The sequence below is a fragment of the Vipera ursinii genome, assembly GCF_947247035.1.
Source record: "Vipera ursinii genome assembly, chromosome: 1".
Classification (NCBI taxonomy): domain Eukaryota; kingdom Metazoa; phylum Chordata; class Lepidosauria; order Squamata; family Viperidae; genus Vipera; species Vipera ursinii.
In genome coordinates this window covers 191,371,972-191,390,564 of record NC_139512.1, presented here as the reverse complement: position 1 = coordinate 191,390,564, position 18,593 = coordinate 191,371,972, and the positions used below count along the sequence as shown (strand labels likewise).

Sequence of the window (18,593 nt, the reverse complement as noted above, 5' to 3'; positions counted from 1 at the left end):
CTACATCTTGAATACTACAGTTTTAAAACAGATTAAATGTTCATGGTCTCTATATCTGGTAATCTGAGTGTTTTGCAGATCTGAATGATACTATCTAACAAAATTTAATTCTTACCAAGCAATAGTTGCTATAGTTAGGAAAGCAGTGAAAACTAAACATACAAAAAAATCAAGGCAATTTTGACATCCAACCATTTATTACAATATACAACTAATCAATATAAATAACCTTGCACAGAAGCCTTGCAATCAGTCCTGAGCTTGACCTCTCCAAGATGGGTAAGTCTGAGGAATAGGAATAATAGATTTTGTACACCCCCCTCAGACCTTTTGCAGAGGCCGACTGCCAATCCCAGAGGTGACAACTCTGGCATAAAACTCAGGGAGCATAAATTTGTGGATAGGAGATAAATATTGCCATCTTCACCCAGCAGACAGGAAAAAACAGAGCAGGCAGGACACACACTCTAAATCAGACATGTCAAACACAAGGCCCGGGGGCCGGATCCGGCCCGCGAAGTGGTTTCATGCGGCCCGCGAAGCCATCCTGGAAACAGTGAGGGAACGGCCCCCACTGCCTTGGCCCTGGCCCAGAGACCCTCCTTCTGCCAGAGACCCTCAGATCTGTCCCACTCCTGCCCAGGCCCCCATAGGCACCCTTGATGCCAACGATGTAGAGCTGGCCACGCCCACCCAGTAGGCCACACGCTCTCTGGCCACGCCCACCCAGTAGGCCACGCCCACCCAGGCCACACCCACCCAGCCCCCTGAGGGCAACCGCAATGCTGATGTGGCCCTCAATGAAATTGAGTTTGACACCCCTGCTCTAAATGTTCTTTCCAGCTGATAAATTGGGTTACAGAACATACTATTCCCTTTGTATCCAGCCCAGATTATTGCAGACCTTCAGCAATATAAAGGGGGGAAAATGAAATTCTTAGTATTCCCACATCTTCAAAACATTTATGAATATTGCTCTACCACCCAATTCTTCAGAGTCCAGATGATTTGATTATGTGCCATTAATTTGGCGTCAAATTGTATAACCACACAGGTTTTTTCTGTGATTGTCTGTGCTTAACCTGGTCTTTCAGGTCTGCCATCATCACTATAACTGAATCCATTCATCTTGCTGCTGGTCATCATCTTTTGCATAATGTATCCTAAGTATCAGAGTTTGAGTCTCATTTGTGCCTCAGGTAGGAAATCTGGGTTGATTTGTTTGATGATACATTTGTTTGCTTTTTATGCTATCTGTAGTATTCTTAGGAAGTTCAAAAACATCAATAAACTTTCTACCTGACTTTTTCAATGTCCACCATTTGCTTCACACGGTGTCACTAGGGAATATTATGGCTGGAACAATTTTGATCTTTGTAGGTATAGACACATCAAGCATCTAAATACATTTTCCAAGACCTTCATGGCTACTCTACCAAGTGCTAGTCTGCAGCATATTTCTTTTAGTATTGTTTGATCCTAAAAGGTAGCAGCTATCTACCACTTCAGTATCTTCATTGTCCATCAGACGATTTACAAACAGATCAATACCTATACCAGGAATGAAAGATAACAAAAGAGTACCACCCCAAAGTAAACATTCACCACCTTCAATAATTGAGTCACTAAAGTAAGTCATCAGGGTACCTGACACATGTCCAAGGATAAAGGGCTCTGAGTAGTGGCCTGCCAAAGAAACTTATCTTCTGGTTCATCCTTTGTTATCTTGTGGGGCAAAGACTAACCAATCCCTTTCTTCTAATTTTAAGGCCTGGGCAGCTTCCAATGGTCCCTAAAATAATCTGGAACAGAGTGATACGGTCTTTAGAGGTTATAACTAACACTTTGATCTGGGTTTGGAAATGTCAGAATTATATCACTGCAAACAGAAAGTCTGACCTTTTTTGTAACTTGAGTAACAATGCAAGAGAGCTAGATTGGCATAAGCACAGGTTTAGAGTAATGGTAAAAGCATGCCCTATGTTAGCAGGAGGATAAATAATTACTTTCATCATTATGTTTGCCTTCTGATTTATTTATTTATGTAATTGTTCATTGTTTTTAATCCCATTTATATCCCGCCCTTCTCCAAAGACTCAGGGCGGCTTACAATCTAAGAAGCACAAATCAATGTGCTTAGCGATAGCCTTCATTCTATGTATATGCCTGCTTATTAGGGCTTTCGCCCCCCCCCCCAAGCGGCATTATTACAAAGTCAGCTTATTGCCCTCAACAATCTGGGTCCTCATTTTACCTACCTGGTAAGGATGGAAGGCTGAGTCAACCTTGAGCCTGGTGGGATGCGAACCTGCACTAATTGCAGGCAGCTGGTGTTACGTAAGGAGGCATTAGCCCACTAATGGGCTTTTAGGTAAAGGTAAAGGTTCCCCCGCACATGTGTGCTAGTCGTTTCCGACTCTAGGGGCCGGTGCTCATCTCCGTTTCAAAGCCGAAGAGCCAGCGCTTGTCCGAGGACGTCTCCGTGGTCGTGTGGCCGGCATGACTAGACGCCAAAGGCGCACGGAACGCTGTTACCTTCCCACCATAGTGGTCCCTATTTTTCTACTTGCATTTTTACGTCCTTTCGAACTGCTAGGTTGGCAGAAGCTGGGATGAGTAACAGGCGCTCACTTTGTTACGCGGCACTAGGGATTCGACCCACCAAACTGCCGACCTTCTGATCGACAAGCTCAGCGTCCTAACCCACTGAGCCACCGCGTCCCCTTAATGGGCTTTTAGCTACAGATATAACTGACTTTAATTTATACCTTCTCTGAAGCATGGCAATCTCACTAATATTAAAAGGAAAGAAAAAAACTTTTTAGAGAGGGGACAATCATTTGAAAATATACTTCACTGTTATATAATTCTGTGTATGTAAAATCATGTGCTTAAGCATTAAAGAAGCCAGTATCTTATCTGGAATAGTCCTACTTTTTAGTCTGAAAAGTGATTGTCACTCAACTATCTGAATTCATTGTTAAAAGAATGAGGATCTGCATCAAATAATTAATCTTAAATTCTTGAAATCACTAGGATAATTTCAATTTCAGTGAAGGCTGAACTGCCTTAATTTGTCTCCAGGTAGTAGCTGTGCACTGAAAATGCATGGAATTACTTCATGCTGGTTGCATTTGTGCATTAAAAAGATTTGTTTATAAAACAAACAAAAAAAAAGGTTAGTCTGTGCACAACTAAGGGCTGACTTCTGATTTTCCAATGTCAGAGCCCTAGCTTGTTTCTGTTTGTTCTGAAAATGGCTGTTCAAGGATTCATAGATAGAACCTTCCACAGTTCTGCTCTTCAAGGCCCTTTCCTTGCAGATAAAGTATTACAAGGTAGGTCTGGGATGGAGTCTTCCATTGAACAAGAGGTCCTCCTTATTGAAGCCCAGAGAAGAAAGTTATGCTGTACAGTAAATATAAGAAAAACCTATTTATAGAAATATGCTTTGGAACATGTGAGGACTGTTGGTCAGAACAACACATCCAACATTAATAGCTCCATTTAATGAATAACATTTAAAGAAACTTGGTTTGTGCAATTCAATCTGATACGTTTCCTTAAAAGAAAGGCTTGCTGACTTTATCACAGGTTGCAGCCTAAAGAAGTTTCGAAAATCCCTCCACCTAATCCCCTCTCTCCTTCCTTTCTGCAGGAATGTGACATAAAAATGATTACAAAGAGCACATTCTGAGCCCTGTTGTCGCTTAGGCTCCATTACCATACAGGGAATATGCTAAGAAACTAAACACTGGATTACACAGAGAGACATGGTTGAGTTCTACTAGGAGAAAACGAGAGAAGTTATGTTCTTGGGGCAAATCAACCACATATAGAGGATGGTAGGCTAGGACGTCGAGTCTGCATAATTTGTGGCTTTGGTATATTGTTTGGGGCCTCCTCTTCTGTTGCATGGCTGTCACAGATGTGTACAACTACACTTGGAGTGGAATCAGTACCTGGATGTAGTTCATATTTCTCACCTGAAAATCAAGAAAAATATTATTTTACATTTATTTTATAGTCACCCATTCCAGTAGACTCTGAGTGACTTACAAATCAGTAAAAAAAAGATAAATATATATAACCCTACAGACAACATGGACTAAAACAATCACACAATAAAAAAATCAAATCAAATGAGGGCCCCAACAAACACATCAACCGCAGACCTGATACCAAAACTAGGTCTTAAATGCTTCTTTGAATCCTAGGAGAGAGGGCACTGTCCATATCTCAGGGGTTGGGGTGGGATGCTGCTCCAGAGGGCAGGAGCCACAACAGAGAAGGCACACTTTTGTGACAGCATGTAATAGTAGGGATTTGGAGCATTCTCACTCTGCTAGAACATAATAGGTGGCAGGACTAGTTGTAAATAGGCCGTCCCTCGGATATTCAGTCCCTCTGCTACAAAAGGCTATGTGCCTTTTATGCCAGCACCTTGAAATGCACTAAGAAGCTGGCTGACAATAAATGCAACTCATGTAGTAGCAGTGACACGTGGGCATACTGAGAGGTGCCCAATACTGCTCCCAGCACTGCATTTTATACCAATTGTAACTTCTGGATAGTCTCCAAGGACAGCCCCATATATAGCACATTTCAATAATCCAGTGATGAGATGACTAAGGCATGAGTAACCATGGAAAGGACCTTCCAACTGAGGAAAGGGCACAACTGGCATACAGATAAGCCTGTGCAAAAGATGGCCACAGCTGCCACATGCTCTTCCAAGCAGGAAGGGCCCCAGTTGCATACCTGTCTAGAATGAGGAAGTGCAGTTCCATCCAAGACTAATGATGGAAACATCCTGACCCTGTGTGGACAAATAGCCACAGCCGCTCAGTCTTGGCCGGATTGAGCTGAAATCTATTCTGCCTCATCCAGACCCTGCAGAGGCTGGACAAGTAAATTGACAACTTCATCTGCACATCCCAGAGTTGAGATGTACATTTGGGTATTGTTAGTGTCATGATGATGCCAAATTCCAAACTGACAGATGACTTTAGCCAGTGGTTTCATGTAGAAGTTAAACAGGAAAGGGGAGACGATTGAGCCTTGAGACACCCCCAAAATGCCCCCCCTCTGGACAAGACCTGACCCCCTGTCCCCAGCAACATTGACTGAAACTGACCACTAAGAAAGGACATGAACCACTGCAACACAATACCTCCTACTCCTAACCTGCATAGCCAGTCCAGAAGCACCCTGTGACCAATGGTATTAAAAACTGCTGAGATCAAGGAGCACCAGAATGGATGCACCAATACCATCCCAATTCTGCCAAAGGTCATCAGCACATGTGACCAGTGCAAACCTCTCAACTGAACTGCCAAAGTGTTTGGCCCCTGGGTCTATCCATGCTCCTGTGATGGAACTGGAATTTGTTCCGTTTGTCCTTGTGATTATGATTTCCGAGAGCGGGCCACATCTTTGGTATTTCCTAATGGTCCCTAATCCAAGAACATCCAATTCAGATTTTTTTTAATCAATTACTGTTACCAGGTGCTGCCAGAATCTATGATAATGCAGGTGTCATGGTTCCGATAAATGAGACAGTTCAAACAAAATGCAGGCATTGTTTATCTAAAAAGTCTTAATAATGAAACATTGGCACTCATGGAGGGATGCCAGAATCAGAATTCTCCTCCCCTTGACACATCATATCCTGCAGAATCTCCCTCCCTTAATTACACGTCATGAATCACGTTCACCAATTAGTTTTACATATGAAGTTTCACTTCCCTTTCTGTGCACAGCTTATCTTATCTTATCAAAATAGCCGTTTACATTTCCCTCCCTTCAAGATTCAAAGCGAAGCAGTTTAAACAAAGGGCTGTCTCTTATATTGTCAGTGCAAAAACATGTCAATGTTTGCAGCATTGACATCTGGCCCTCCTTACAAAAAGAACAGATCCTGTAATGTAAACAAACACAAGTTAGGAGCTGGCTTTTGGTTTGTTGGGGTGTTTCTCATAAAACTTTTTGATACGTCTGTCAGCTTTCACATCGCCAGATTTCACCCAAATGGCTTCAGACAATGGGTATCCCTTCCATTGTACTAGGTAGTGCAATTTTCCCTTAAAGATTCTAGAGTCAACAATACATTTCACTTCATAAAGGGTCTGACCCGCTAGTCCGAGGGGTCCAGGTGCTTTCTTAGGGGGAGGTCTTAAAGTGGAGGCTCGAAAAGGTTTAAGTAAGCTACAATGGGACACCGGGTGAATTCTTCCCAAAAGTCTGGGGAGTTTCAATTTTACTGTGACCAGGTTGATGATTCTCACAATGGGGAAAGGCCCCAAGAATTTTGGTCCCAATTTCTTGCTCGGTAATTTGAGATGTAAATATTTAGTTGACAGATAAACCTTTCCCCCAACTTGGAATGTTCTTTGGGGAGCCCTCTTTTTATCAGCCTGTTTTTTATAAGTCTCAGAAGTCTTTTTTTATTTTTTATTTTTATTTTAATTCCATTTATATCCCGCCCTTCTCCGAAGACTCAAGGCAGCTTACAAGCTTAGCATGCTGTTTTCATATTTCTCCAAACCTCTTCCCACCCCTTCACCCATTGATCAAGTGTCTGGGAAGCGGAGGGCACCTGAGGATAGTCAGGCATCGGGCTGAACTCTTTTCCTGTGGCTACTCTGAAAGGTGTGTGGCCAGTGCTGCTGTGAATAGAATTATTGTAGGCCACCTCGGCGAAAGGGAGGTCAGTCCAGTTTGTCTGTTGGTAGAAACAGCATCTGAAGTATTGTTCCACCATTTTGTTAGCGGATTCTGCAGCCCCATTGGTAGCTGGATGAAAAGCAGATGATAAGCCTTGGGATGATCCAATTAATTTAAGGAAAATCCTCCAAAATTTTGCTGTGAACTGCACTCCTCTATCTGAAATTATTTGCTTAGGGGCGCCATGCAGTCGGTAGATATGTTTCAGGAACAATTTAGTCATTGTGCAGATGGGAGTCCTTTACAGGCAATAAAGTAAGCCTGCTTCGAAAACAGATCTATCACAGTCCAGATGACAGTATTTCCTCTACTGTTGGGTAGTTTTACAATAAAGTCAATAGCTATTTCTTCCCATGGTTGAGAAGGGTCGGCTACCGACTGCAGTAGCCCAGGGGTTTTCCCTGGAATTCTTTTCATGGTGGCACATACGGCACAACTCTTGACAGTTTTCCAAATCTCGTTTTAGCCCCAGCCACCAAAATTGCCGGCAGATGAGGTGTAGAGTTTTTAAATATCTGGTGTAGAGTTTTTAAATATCCAAAGCATCCAGCCTGTTTTACATCATGGCTGTGTCTGAGAGCATTGAGACAGGGGGTTTCAGGTAGACACAATTTTTCCCCCATGTATGCCAAACCATCCCTGCACGTTAGGGAGGTTTGATTATCTTTGAACCATTGATCGGTAAGGAGCTCTCGTTTTATCTTCTTCACTCCCTTAGTTCTGTGAGGTGTGAGTTGTACTGCAGGTTGTGAACTGGGGATAATTGCCTCGTAGATCTCTTCGTGTTCACTTTTGCACCGTGGCAGTCGGGATAGTGCATCAGCTAGGACGTTTTTTCTTCCCGGTATGTACTTTAAAGTAAAGTTAAAATGGTTAAAGTACTGTGCCCATCGGACTTGCTTTGGGGACAATTTGCGGGGAGTTTTTAGTTAAATTTTTGTGATCTGTCCATACTTCAAAAGGCACCTTGCTCCCTTCTAAATAGTGTTACCAGTTTAATAGCCCCTACCTAATTGCAAAGGCCTCCTTCTCCCAGACTGTCCATCTCCTCTCGCCTTCCGTGAATTTTCGTGAATTTAGAGGTGTAGGCACAAGTTTGTAGGACTCCACTCTTATTCTTTTGAAGTAACACAGCTCTGACTGCCACGTCGCTGGCATCTGCTTGAATTACAAAAGGCTCTCCGGGGCAGGGGTGCTTTAGGACCGGTTCAGCCGCAAATAGTCTTTTTAAATTCTCAAAAGTTTTCTGACAACTCATAGTCCATGCTAGTGGTTGGCTAGCTCGTGGTTTTCCCCCTCCCTTACCCATTTTGAGTAGTTCTGTAAGGGGTAGAGCAATCTCGGCAAAAGAGGGAATGAATTGACGGTAGAAATTGGCAAACACTAGGAAGCTCTGGCGCTGTTTGTGAGTTTTGGGGGGCTGCCATTCAATTGTTGTTTTCACTTTGGCTGAGTCCATTTTGATGCCCTCATTGGAAATTCTATAGCCAAGATAATCTAATCGGGTTTGGTGAAATTCACATTTCGACAATTTGACATAAAGTTTGGCATTCAATAGTTTCTTTAACACTTCTCTGACCAGTCGTATGTGGTCAGTCATATTTGTACTGTATATTAGAATGTCATCAAGATACACCAGAACCCCTTTGTATAAATGTTCATGTAGGACTCATTAATCAACTGCATAAATACGGCTGGGGCCCCCTGCGGTCCAAATGGCATCACTTTGAATTGGTAGCTTCCCAAGGGGCAGTTTATTTTATTATTTAAGTTTTGCTTGTGTGGTCTCATTTCTTCTATTTTATGAAATCCCAAATCTTTTGACTTTGGTACTGAGTGCAGCCATCCTTATATTTCAATTTGAAAATAAGGGCACGCAGATTCGACCCTGGGAATTATGTAATAATTATGTTGACCTTCATACAATGATCTTTCTTTTTTATTCAAAGGTGAATTTTGCGGAGGGAGGGAGGGAGGGAGGGAGGGAGGGAGGGAGGAAGGAAGGAAGGAAGGAAGGGTCGCAGAGGCCTCCTGCAATACAATAAGGAGCAACAAAGAAGAAAAAGCTAAGCGGGAGAAAAGACTGCAGAAAGGGATCCTGATTTAGGGCCTGGGAGGATAAAGAGGGAGAGGGAGAGTAAAAATAAAAAAGGTTAGATGGAGAAAGTTATGGTGTGAGAGAAATGAGAAAAAGAGTGGTGAGATAACACGCGTATGCAGGAAAGAAAGGGAATCAGAAAGGCAGGCTGAGGGAATACTGGCTCTGACCATGCCCGTGGTAGTCCCCTCTCCTATGCCCCTCCATCCAACATCCATCCCTTCTGCCGCCCCAGAATATTGCCACACCTGATCACTCTTCTGCAACTGGAAAGAAGAATGGTGAGTTCAACAATAAATTGCAGACACAAGCATCCGTTACGTCTGCTTTGTTTTCTGTTCTCCACTTCCTAAACTTGAAAATAAGAAGAATCATGAAACTGACCTGGTCCCAGTTTAGAAACGGCATACAGGAGGTCATAATTGATGACTGGTGTATCATCAGTTTTCGATTGCCAATCTGCAGGAGGGGAGGCCAGAGGGGAGATGAGGAATTGCTTGTATGGCTGGGGTGGAGCCAAGTGAAAGACTTCCCCATCATTCTCCAGAGTCTGGACCTTTACAGAGATGAAGGGGGAAACACAGTATTGCTTCAGGAGAGTACGGATAGAAGAATAAAACAATTATGTTCAGCCCAATACCCCCCATATTTTGGGGACCAATTTCCAGAGGATTGTTAGTTTCAGCCTCAACTAATCTCGAAGGCACCAGGATGGAAAAGAAGGCTGCAGTAAAGGACAGAAAGTAGATCCACAAATAAATGCTTTGCTATTTTCAGGTAGTGTTGTATTACACTCATAACTGTCCTCCCCTTTCCAAAGGGATGGGTTAATGTAGCTGTCTGTAAGGCCAATGGAAACAAACTAAATCTGTCTTTCTGACAGCCTGTGCCACACTTGATCTGCAAAGAAAATAAAGGGATGACTTTGCTCTCTGTAGAAATCCTATAGCTGAAGGGCAGAAAAAGGTGGTGTCTAAGCATTCACAAGATTCCTTGCTTCAGCTAATTTATACAGTATACCTGACTATTTAATTAAAAAAAGAAATGGAAATCTTATACGCTACAACATGGAGCAACCTCTAACATTATCTTTATTGGCAGGAATGCCCCCAGGTCAGTGGTGGGATTCAAATATGTGAACAACCAGTTCTCTGTGTGGATGCCACTTCCAGAAGTCCATTCTGAGCCTGGGCAACAAAAAATTAGCTACAGATTCTGCCAAATTTGGTGCGAACCGGCTGAATCCTACCACTGCCCCAGGTCCCAGAAAGAGTCTACAGGCATTCTTAAAAGTTAAAAATGGGAGGCAGTTTCAGCCCACAGCTTTGCCTGGGATATGCCCACTTACCTAGGAAAAAAGACAAAGATAGCCGCAGTGATAGTCAGCATCAAGGAAGCTAGAAGATGTGAAGGAGAATCTTCACCAATTTGTATTCTGGCAAAGGATATTTAGTGACTGGCCATTCCATTATACTGAATAGGCAAAACCCCCACATATTTCCAAACAGTGTCCACTGATCCCAAGTTTGTCTAGTCATATTCTACATACCTACATTCCTAGTCTGTAATCACAATAAATTACTGACAGGTGCTGTCTTAAAGATAAGACTAATGGACCAGACTTCGGGAGCTCTCATTTGGCTCCGGCATTCCACTTCCCAATGTGTTGGGGATTCCATGTTTTCTCCCTAGTTTTTCTCCGATGGGTGATTGCATCCTGATCTCCAGCCTTCTATCGAATGCATGGCGAAACAGTGTTGTGGGGCTCTTCTTCCTTTAAAATGTGTAGTTTGGTTCCTTTGGTGATGTAGACAACTTAATGGTACACAGTGTCATGTCTGTGTAGCTTGGTTAGACTATCAAAACAATATTCCTAATGGAAGAAAAATTGTCCTTTCAGCTTGTCTGTTGCTGGTGCGCTGTTTTTTCAGCTATATGGAGATTGCCCAAACCAAATCGGTATTTATTTATATGTTTAATAGAGTTAAAGGGCCACCCAACTAAAATAAGTATGATTCTGGGAAGCATGAATATAAACATCAGACCATTATGGCTGCTTTGAGTATTAAAAAGGAGCCTGGAGCAGTGGTGGGATTCAGCTGGTTCGCACCACTTTGGCAGAACCAGTAGCTAATTTTTTGTTACCCAGGCCCAGAATGGACTTCCGGAAACGGTGTCCACATAGAGAACCAGTTGTTTGCATATTTAAATCCCACCACTGGACTGGAGGCTAAAACATAAAGAACAGTTGCAGGAATTGGGTATATTTAGTTTAAAGAAGAGAAGGACTAGGGGCAGTGCTTTTTTTGTAAAAGAAAAAGGTGCCGGAACTCACACATGTCATACAACCCGCCTTGCCTACACTACAAGGTTCCATCCCAAAAAAGGTGCCGGAACTCCGTTCTGAGCGTTCTATGAGGAAAAAAGCCCTGACTAGGGGTGACATGATAGCAGTGTTTTAATATTTGAGGGGCTGCCAAAAGGAAAAGGGGGTCAATCTCTTGTCCAAAGCACTTGAAGGCAGGACAAGAAACAATGATTGGAAACTAATGAAGGAGAGAACCAACCTAGAAATAAGGAGAAATTTCCTGACAGTTAGAAGAATTAATCAGTGGAAGGGCTGGCCTCCAGAAGCTGTGGGTGCTCCAACACTGAAGATTTTTAAGAAAAGATTGGAAAACCATTTGTCTGAAATGATATAGGGTTTCCTGCTTGAGCAGCGACAGAGGTCCCCAACCTTTTTGGCACCAGGGACTGGTTTCATGGAAGACAAATTTCCCATGGACTGCGGGGTGTGTGTGTGTGTGTTCAGGAAGATTTATTATATTTATTCTAAATTTTCTAAATAAACAAACAAATAAATAATACACTTTATTTCTTTTATTATTACATTGTATTAGATTAGACCAGTGACTTTCTGCATCTAAGAAAGTGGGAAGGAAAAGAGACAATCCTAAACTCAGCCCTCCAGCAAAACAAACCAAAGACCCAGCAAGTTGAGGAAGTGCTGAGAAAACCATTCAGAGAGAGAGAAAGGGGGGGGGAGGGAAGGAGGGAGGGCACTGCGCAAGCCCAGCAGCCTTGGAAAAGGTGCAGATGAGAGGGATTCCCTTGGAGATACAGTGCAAGGGGAAATGTAGCTTCTCCCCTCCCCCCTCCCCCATTGCAAGCCGGGTAGGAGCGGGCTTGGCTTGCAAACCTGAGAGCTGCATGAAGAAAGGAATGTAAACACACACACACACACACACACACACAAAATTAAACCCATGAAAAGCAGGCAGAAAATTGCCAAAACATGAAGCACCTGGAGCACCATCAAAACAAAAGCAAAAATCTCAGCGGTCTTAGAAAACGTGCCAACGAGAGATTCCCTTGAAGGCGTAGTGCTTAAAGTGAAAGGTAACTTCTCCTTGCCCTTATTTGCATCCAGAGAAAGCACCTTCACAAACACATACTTTGGAAGAGGAGAATCCCCCTCCAAATTCCCCCCCCCCCCCGTTGCAAGCTGGGCTGGCGCACTCTTGCCTTGCAAACTTGGAGACTTGCGCAAAGGGAGCAGAGCCCAGCTGGGGTGCTGGGAGGGGGAGAGGAGGAAAGTGAGGAAGAAGAGGAAGAGGGGGAAAAAGCAGCAGGAGGGAAAGGAAGCAAGAAGAGGAGGAGGAGGAGGCAGAAGAAGAGAGAGCAAAAGAAGCAGGAGAAGGAAGAGGAGGAAGGATGCTGAGCTCAGATGTTGCCAGCCAGTTGCAAGCGCAGCTGCTGGAGAACCTTTGCACTGAGCAAGCTGGCTTCTGCCCTGCCACTGTCCCGCCCAGTGGTGGGATTCAAATATGGGAACAACCAGTTCTCTGTGTGGATGTCACTTCTGGAAGTCCATTCTGGGCCTGGGCAACAAAAAATTAGCCACCGGTTCTGCCGAAGTGGTGCGAACTGGCTGAATCCCACCCCTGCTCCCACCCCTGCCTAGACCACTGCAGACTTGCTGCATGCCTCCAGCTGCATGGCCCACTTCCTAACTGGCTGTAGACCAGTACCAGTCCGTGGACGGGGGTTGGGGACCCCTGGAGTAGAAGACCTCCAAGGTTGCTTCCAACTCTCTTATTCTGTTATTTTGTTAAAAATGTTCCCCATTTTTAGACTGTGTATAAGGAAAGTGGGAAATACACTAGAGGTTGAGAACAATGAAGTCCTAACCCGTGCATCCTAGTCATTTATTTATCATATTTAGAAATATATTTAGAAACAAATTGACAGAGGTGCTTCATCACCAGCTATATTAGTTCATGTTAGGTAAAGGTAAAGGTTCCCCCACACATGCGTGCTAGTCGTTTCCAACTCTAGGGGCTGGTGCTCATCTCTGTTTTCCCCAGTGCTTTTTCTGAGGACGTCTCCGTGGTCATGTGGCTGGCATGACTAGATGCCAAAGGCACACGGAACGCTGTTACCTTCCCACTAGGGTGGTCCCTATTTTTCTACTTGCATTTTTACGTGCTTTCGAACTGCTAGGTTGGCAGAAGCTGGGACGAGTAACAGGCGCTCGCTCTGTTACGCGGCACTCGGGATTCGACCCGCCAAACTGCCAACCTTCTGATCGACAAGCTCAGCGTCCTAACCCACTGAGCCACCGCGTCCCTTACTAGTTCATGTTGCCTGTATGTAAATTTAGTTGGTCCTGCAACATGACAAGATTAAACTGCTTTAAATGTTACCATGAAGAAAATATAGATTATAACATGACAAAGGTATCAAAACATTTTAAAGTTTTAATTCAGACTAGCAGGCAGGTGCTCTTTTGGCTTTGATTATCCTGAGGCAACACAAAGACAGACAGAACTTTTTTTTTCTTCCATGCAATCATGTCCAATTCCAGAGACTGTCTGGACTAGTCCCTAAACATTTCTTGGCAAGATTTTTCAGAAGTGATCTGCCACTGCTATTGCCTCTTTCCTAGGGCTGAGAGAAAGTGACTTGACCAAGGTTACCCAGCTGGCTGGCTAGAACTCAGTCTCCCAGTTTCTAGCCTAGCCTGGTACCTTACCCACTATATCAAACTGACTCTCAGACTAAAATTAATTATCCAGTATTCCAGTATTTGAGAGGCTGCCACAAAGAGGAGGGGGTCAACTTCTTTTCCAGAGCACCAGAGGGCAGGAAAGAAAGAATGGATGGAAACTAATCAAGGAGAGAAGCAACCTGGAATTAAGGAGAAACTTCCTAACAGCGAGGACAATTAACCAGTGGAATAGCTTTGCCTTCAGACTGGAGGTTTTTAAGAAGAGACTGGACAGCCACTTGTCTCAAATTATATAGGGTTTCCTGCTTGAGCAGGGGGTTGGACTAGAAGACCTCCAAGGTCTCTTTTCAGCTCTATTCTGATTAATATTTTGTGCACTTTACTCATACCCACATTATCATGGTTAGTATAAGTTCTGGTCTCTTGTCTGACATTAATATGCTCAAATTTTAAATTACCTCCTCTGTATCTGGGTGAATGCTTGTGTAAAAAAAGAGTATCACCTTTGCAAAGTAAAGCTTTAATTTCTTCCCTTGGAACTGTGTTTCATGAAGTTCTGTTCTAGCATTAGCAGCTGATTTGGGGTTGTTGAAGTCAATTTTTATGCGTCGAAAACTTTTAAACAGCTGAAATGTCACACAGTCATCATAAGCACGGAACAAGCTCTCAAATTTCTCCTGCAATGGTAAAAAGGTTATCAGGTTAGCTTGAAAAGTCCATTGTATCTCTGTAAATGTGATACATATAAGAAAATAACTGATGAGAATTGAATTTAAGGACTAATTACCTTTGTATACCCAAACTCTTTCCTTTATTAAGTTTATATTATAGTATACAAATTCATACGTAATATGAAACCATATAAAGAATGTATAAAGAATGTATGTGTAGTAAAACAATAATCAACACATATAACAATCTGACCTGGTGGGGGAGGGGACTGGCTGAGGATTACTTTACTGTGATGATGCTAAAAAGACATACAATATTTTCAAATGGTATAATTTGAGTGGCTAGGCATGAAAGAACTCCCTTTGGTCAATTCTAATCCCTTCCTTGCAACGATTTCACTCATTATCACTCCAATCTCACTGCCTTCCAGGGGACTGACAAACTTTTGTCTGTTTTTCAGTGTCTCACTAATACTCTTATTGCATTCTTTGTGCCCAAGAACTCTCATCATATTAATCTCTTGTTGTTGGCATGTTTGTGTACCTGCTTCCCAAAGGTCAATATTCCCGTCACTGAATCACAAGGAAAAAGAAAGAAAAGGGCTAAACCAGCAAGAGTCAACTTTCTCTGGCTGGCCTGGACATAAATAGTTACAGAAGCATAGATTCCTCCCAAGCCAGATGGGAGGAGAAAATTGTTCTGTGGATCAGTTAGAGATCAACAACCATCCCCAAAACCAGTCCCAAGTCACACTGAATGTCTCCATAGGAGATCTTCCATTTTGGATGGAAAATACCATCTTCCTAACATTAACCCTAACCTGCAACACGTTGTCTTTTTCAGCTGAAAGGGGTCAACCTCACTGTTTGCTGGAGAAAGTGTTCTTTGATTGAATAGGTCGTTCTCATTTAGCAACCACAATTGGGACCAACTTGGTTATTATGGGATGTGATTGCTAAGTGAAACTGTTTCTGTGCTTATGATCTTCCTTCAGTTTTCATCTCCTTTACAGGCCTGAAAAAAATTGTAAATGTGAGGACTACTCACAAAATTACTTTTTCATTACTGCAACAAGGCAGTCATTAAACAAGGACTTCCTGTAGAAGACAATATAGTAGCCCACCACAAGACCCTCACACCCACACCTGACCCATCGCAAGACCCATCACAAGACCTACTGACCACACCTGAAGCCCTTATAAGCAGAAGAACACTGACACTGATATCCCCTAAACTTAGCTGAAGATGTTACCTAGCCTGGTAGCGAAACGTTCAGAAACCAACCCACAAGCTCAGAGTACGAACCTTCAACCTCATCCTATACCTGAGCTACAGATATTCGCCACTATTGCAAATATATTAGCTTTCCTAGTGTCTTCTGTACTGGGAGCAGGAAGCAGGACCAGAGAGGTTATTCCATGCCAATTTGGGCAATTTTCCTAGATTAGGAAGCCTCATTCCTCTTCAGAACCGAGAATATGCTTTGCTGTTGCCACAAGATCAGGGATGACCCTAGCAAGAGTCCATAACATCAGAATGGTGGGAAACACCAGGGATTGAAGACCTGCCCCTTTCAGACCTGCATTTCAAATGTGCAAAAAGAGACAGGGCTTCAGTTTCCTGTTTATGCTCACCATCCCTGAAGATATTCCTGCATGTGATTGTACTTTTACAGTTTGTTGAAAGTCAAATTATAAAATTCCTTCAAGACAAGGAACTGGGATTTGTAGCAAAACAAGTGTTTTGTCCATGCTGTTGGAAAAGTGTATAAAAGCAGATTACTGTGTTGCTATGCTTGACCAAAGAATCCCCTCTATGGATACCTGGAACGGAGCAATGGTCACCATTCAGATTTTATTACAGGCTGACTGTAACTGACTTTAATAAGGTGCACAGCATGAGTAAGAAACACAAAATAATGCAAAAAAGAAGAACACACAGGACTCCTTGCTGGAAAGAGACTACAATGTTCTAGATTTTCTTGTGAAATATAGGCATGCTTCTCACCTGAAGAAGTGCAAAAGAGAGAGGCATTTTTCACCCTTCCTTTTGTTTTCACTTTCAGCAGTCATTTAGCAATCACCTGCAGAATTAAATTGCTGAGGAGGCAGCGTGCTGCTCCTCTCTTTAAAATCTCAGTTTAAACTCAAGTGTTGGCTTCCAACCCACGTAGGCAAAAAATGATAATATTTGGGAAAGATCAAGGTCGAGAGAGAGGAAATAAGTCAGAAGTTTAGTTATGCATTTTATATTCTGTGAACCCACATTGCAAGGGTAAATGAGGAACCCTGTTTTAATCAGCCCATGGAGATGAGGGCATGAGGGAGGACAGGAGGGGGGAAGTCCTTTGACACTTGTGCTTTCAGGAGAAACATAAATCTAGAGCAAATTAGGTTATACTGCACAATTAAGGAGTAGTGGGTTAGAGAGGCAATTTTACCAAAGCCAACCTTGAGATAAGGAGAAGGCAAAGGCAACAGCTGTGCCACCAGTACCAGAGAGATGTTTGGTCACCTTGCCTCTCTCCCTCCCTGGGAGTACGGAGACAAAGCTACCTAACGGAAGCAGAATTTGTCTGCAGACAGCAAGATCAAATCAAATCAAATTAGCAAGGTCAAAGCAAATGTTTATTATGGTCAAAGACCAGCATAAGGAAGACAGGGTACAGTCAATTAAATACATCAGAGACTAAAAAATAATAATTATAAAAAGCTAAAAGGTTTTAGATTTTGGTTTTTTTATATACTTATCTTTTATCTAAACAATAATTATTATTTAGATCTATGCTTTTTAATTGGCGGCAACCCACCCTTTAATGCTGTTGATCTTTGAACATAGCAGAGATTTGATTTGAAAAAGTAGAAAGGTAAAAATCAAAGACAGCAAGAAATAAAACCATCATATTGGTGTTGCACTGTTCCTTATAACCTGCTCTTACGTCAGTTGCTCATGGTTTCATAATCATATAGTTTCTTTTTGATTTTTGCCATTATATTCAATGTGAGCACAGCTGAGGAATCCTGCTGGATCAGACAATAGGCCTATTTCATCTAAATGTCCCAGGAAGTCCACAACTAAGCCATGAGGGGAATATAATTCTTCTTCTAGAGGGTGCTGGCATTCAGTTCAAATGCACCGGAGTTCTTTCATTTGCTTTGACATAGTTTATGTCAGTGTTCTGAAAACATGTACAAGTTATTTTTTTACTTGTAACTGGTAGATAAATATTTTGTACATTTGTCCACAGAAGTAACAGCACAATTCCACTGAATTTAGTAACATTTATAAATTATGTTAGGAATAAATTTTATTATAAATATGATATGGCTAATGAATCATTCATTATTGTTATAGTAGCTTCTATGAGAACTGAGGTTTTTTTTTTCTTTAACCTGTTTTAGATTTCCTTGGTGACGGGAGAAACAAAACAGATTATATATATTAAATTAAATATCATTTCCTACTAATATTATCATTTCCCCTCTCTCTCTCCATCACTCCTCCACTGGATGGATGGATGGACATGGACAGATGAATAGATGATAGAAGATAGATGATAAGAGTTCTGCTGCTAGCAAAGAAAACTGAAATTATAAAAAAGAAGCAATGTAGCCTCATTGTCAATATCTAGGAACAGTTTACCTGTTGGCTATAACTTGTGAAAAATGATTTTTTTAAAAAGAGAGAGAGAGACAGAGAGATCGTCTCTTGCATTTGTTCAAGATTTTGCCAACTTGGGTATGTGTGTGTGTTCAGCAACATGCCCATCACTTGGCTATGTAAAATACGACTGATGATGGCTTCTTCCTAATAAATGTCCTCCCAAATGCACATGTGATCAATGGCAGCTGCTGCCTCCCTGTTGTTGCCCTTTGGTCTACCTGCTCAGGAAAATGAGCAAGCAGCCAAAGCAGTCACCACTGCTGCTCCTAGAAGCTATATCTTACCTTGATCATTTCACAAATCACAGGAAAAAAGGTCAAAAGGAAAAAGCAATCAGTGGAGAAAAAAAACCTGCACGGGCCCAAAAGTACCATTACCACTTTAGATGAAAAGTAGAGGGGATTCCTTTGGAGAATTTGATAA

At 42.4% G+C, this 18,593-nt stretch overlaps 1 protein-coding gene across 1 annotated transcript in view; it reads right to left on the bottom strand.

The window, feature by feature from the left end:
* Positions 1 to 2,017: 2,017 nt before the first annotated feature.
* The window catches only part of RCAN2 (regulator of calcineurin 2), a gene marked incomplete at its 5' end in the record, with an annotated part of 33,778 nt that continues 17,202 nt past the window's right edge, over positions 2,018 to 18,593 (bottom strand). Inside the window, 3 exons of the mRNA XM_083370181.1 lie at positions 2,018 to 3,986; positions 9,209 to 9,380; positions 14,339 to 14,512. Of these exons, the coding sequence (XP_083226307.1) occupies positions 3,826 to 3,986; positions 9,209 to 9,380; positions 14,339 to 14,512 (507 nt within the window). The remainder of the gene's footprint in view (positions 3,987 to 9,208; positions 9,381 to 14,338; positions 14,513 to 18,593) is intronic.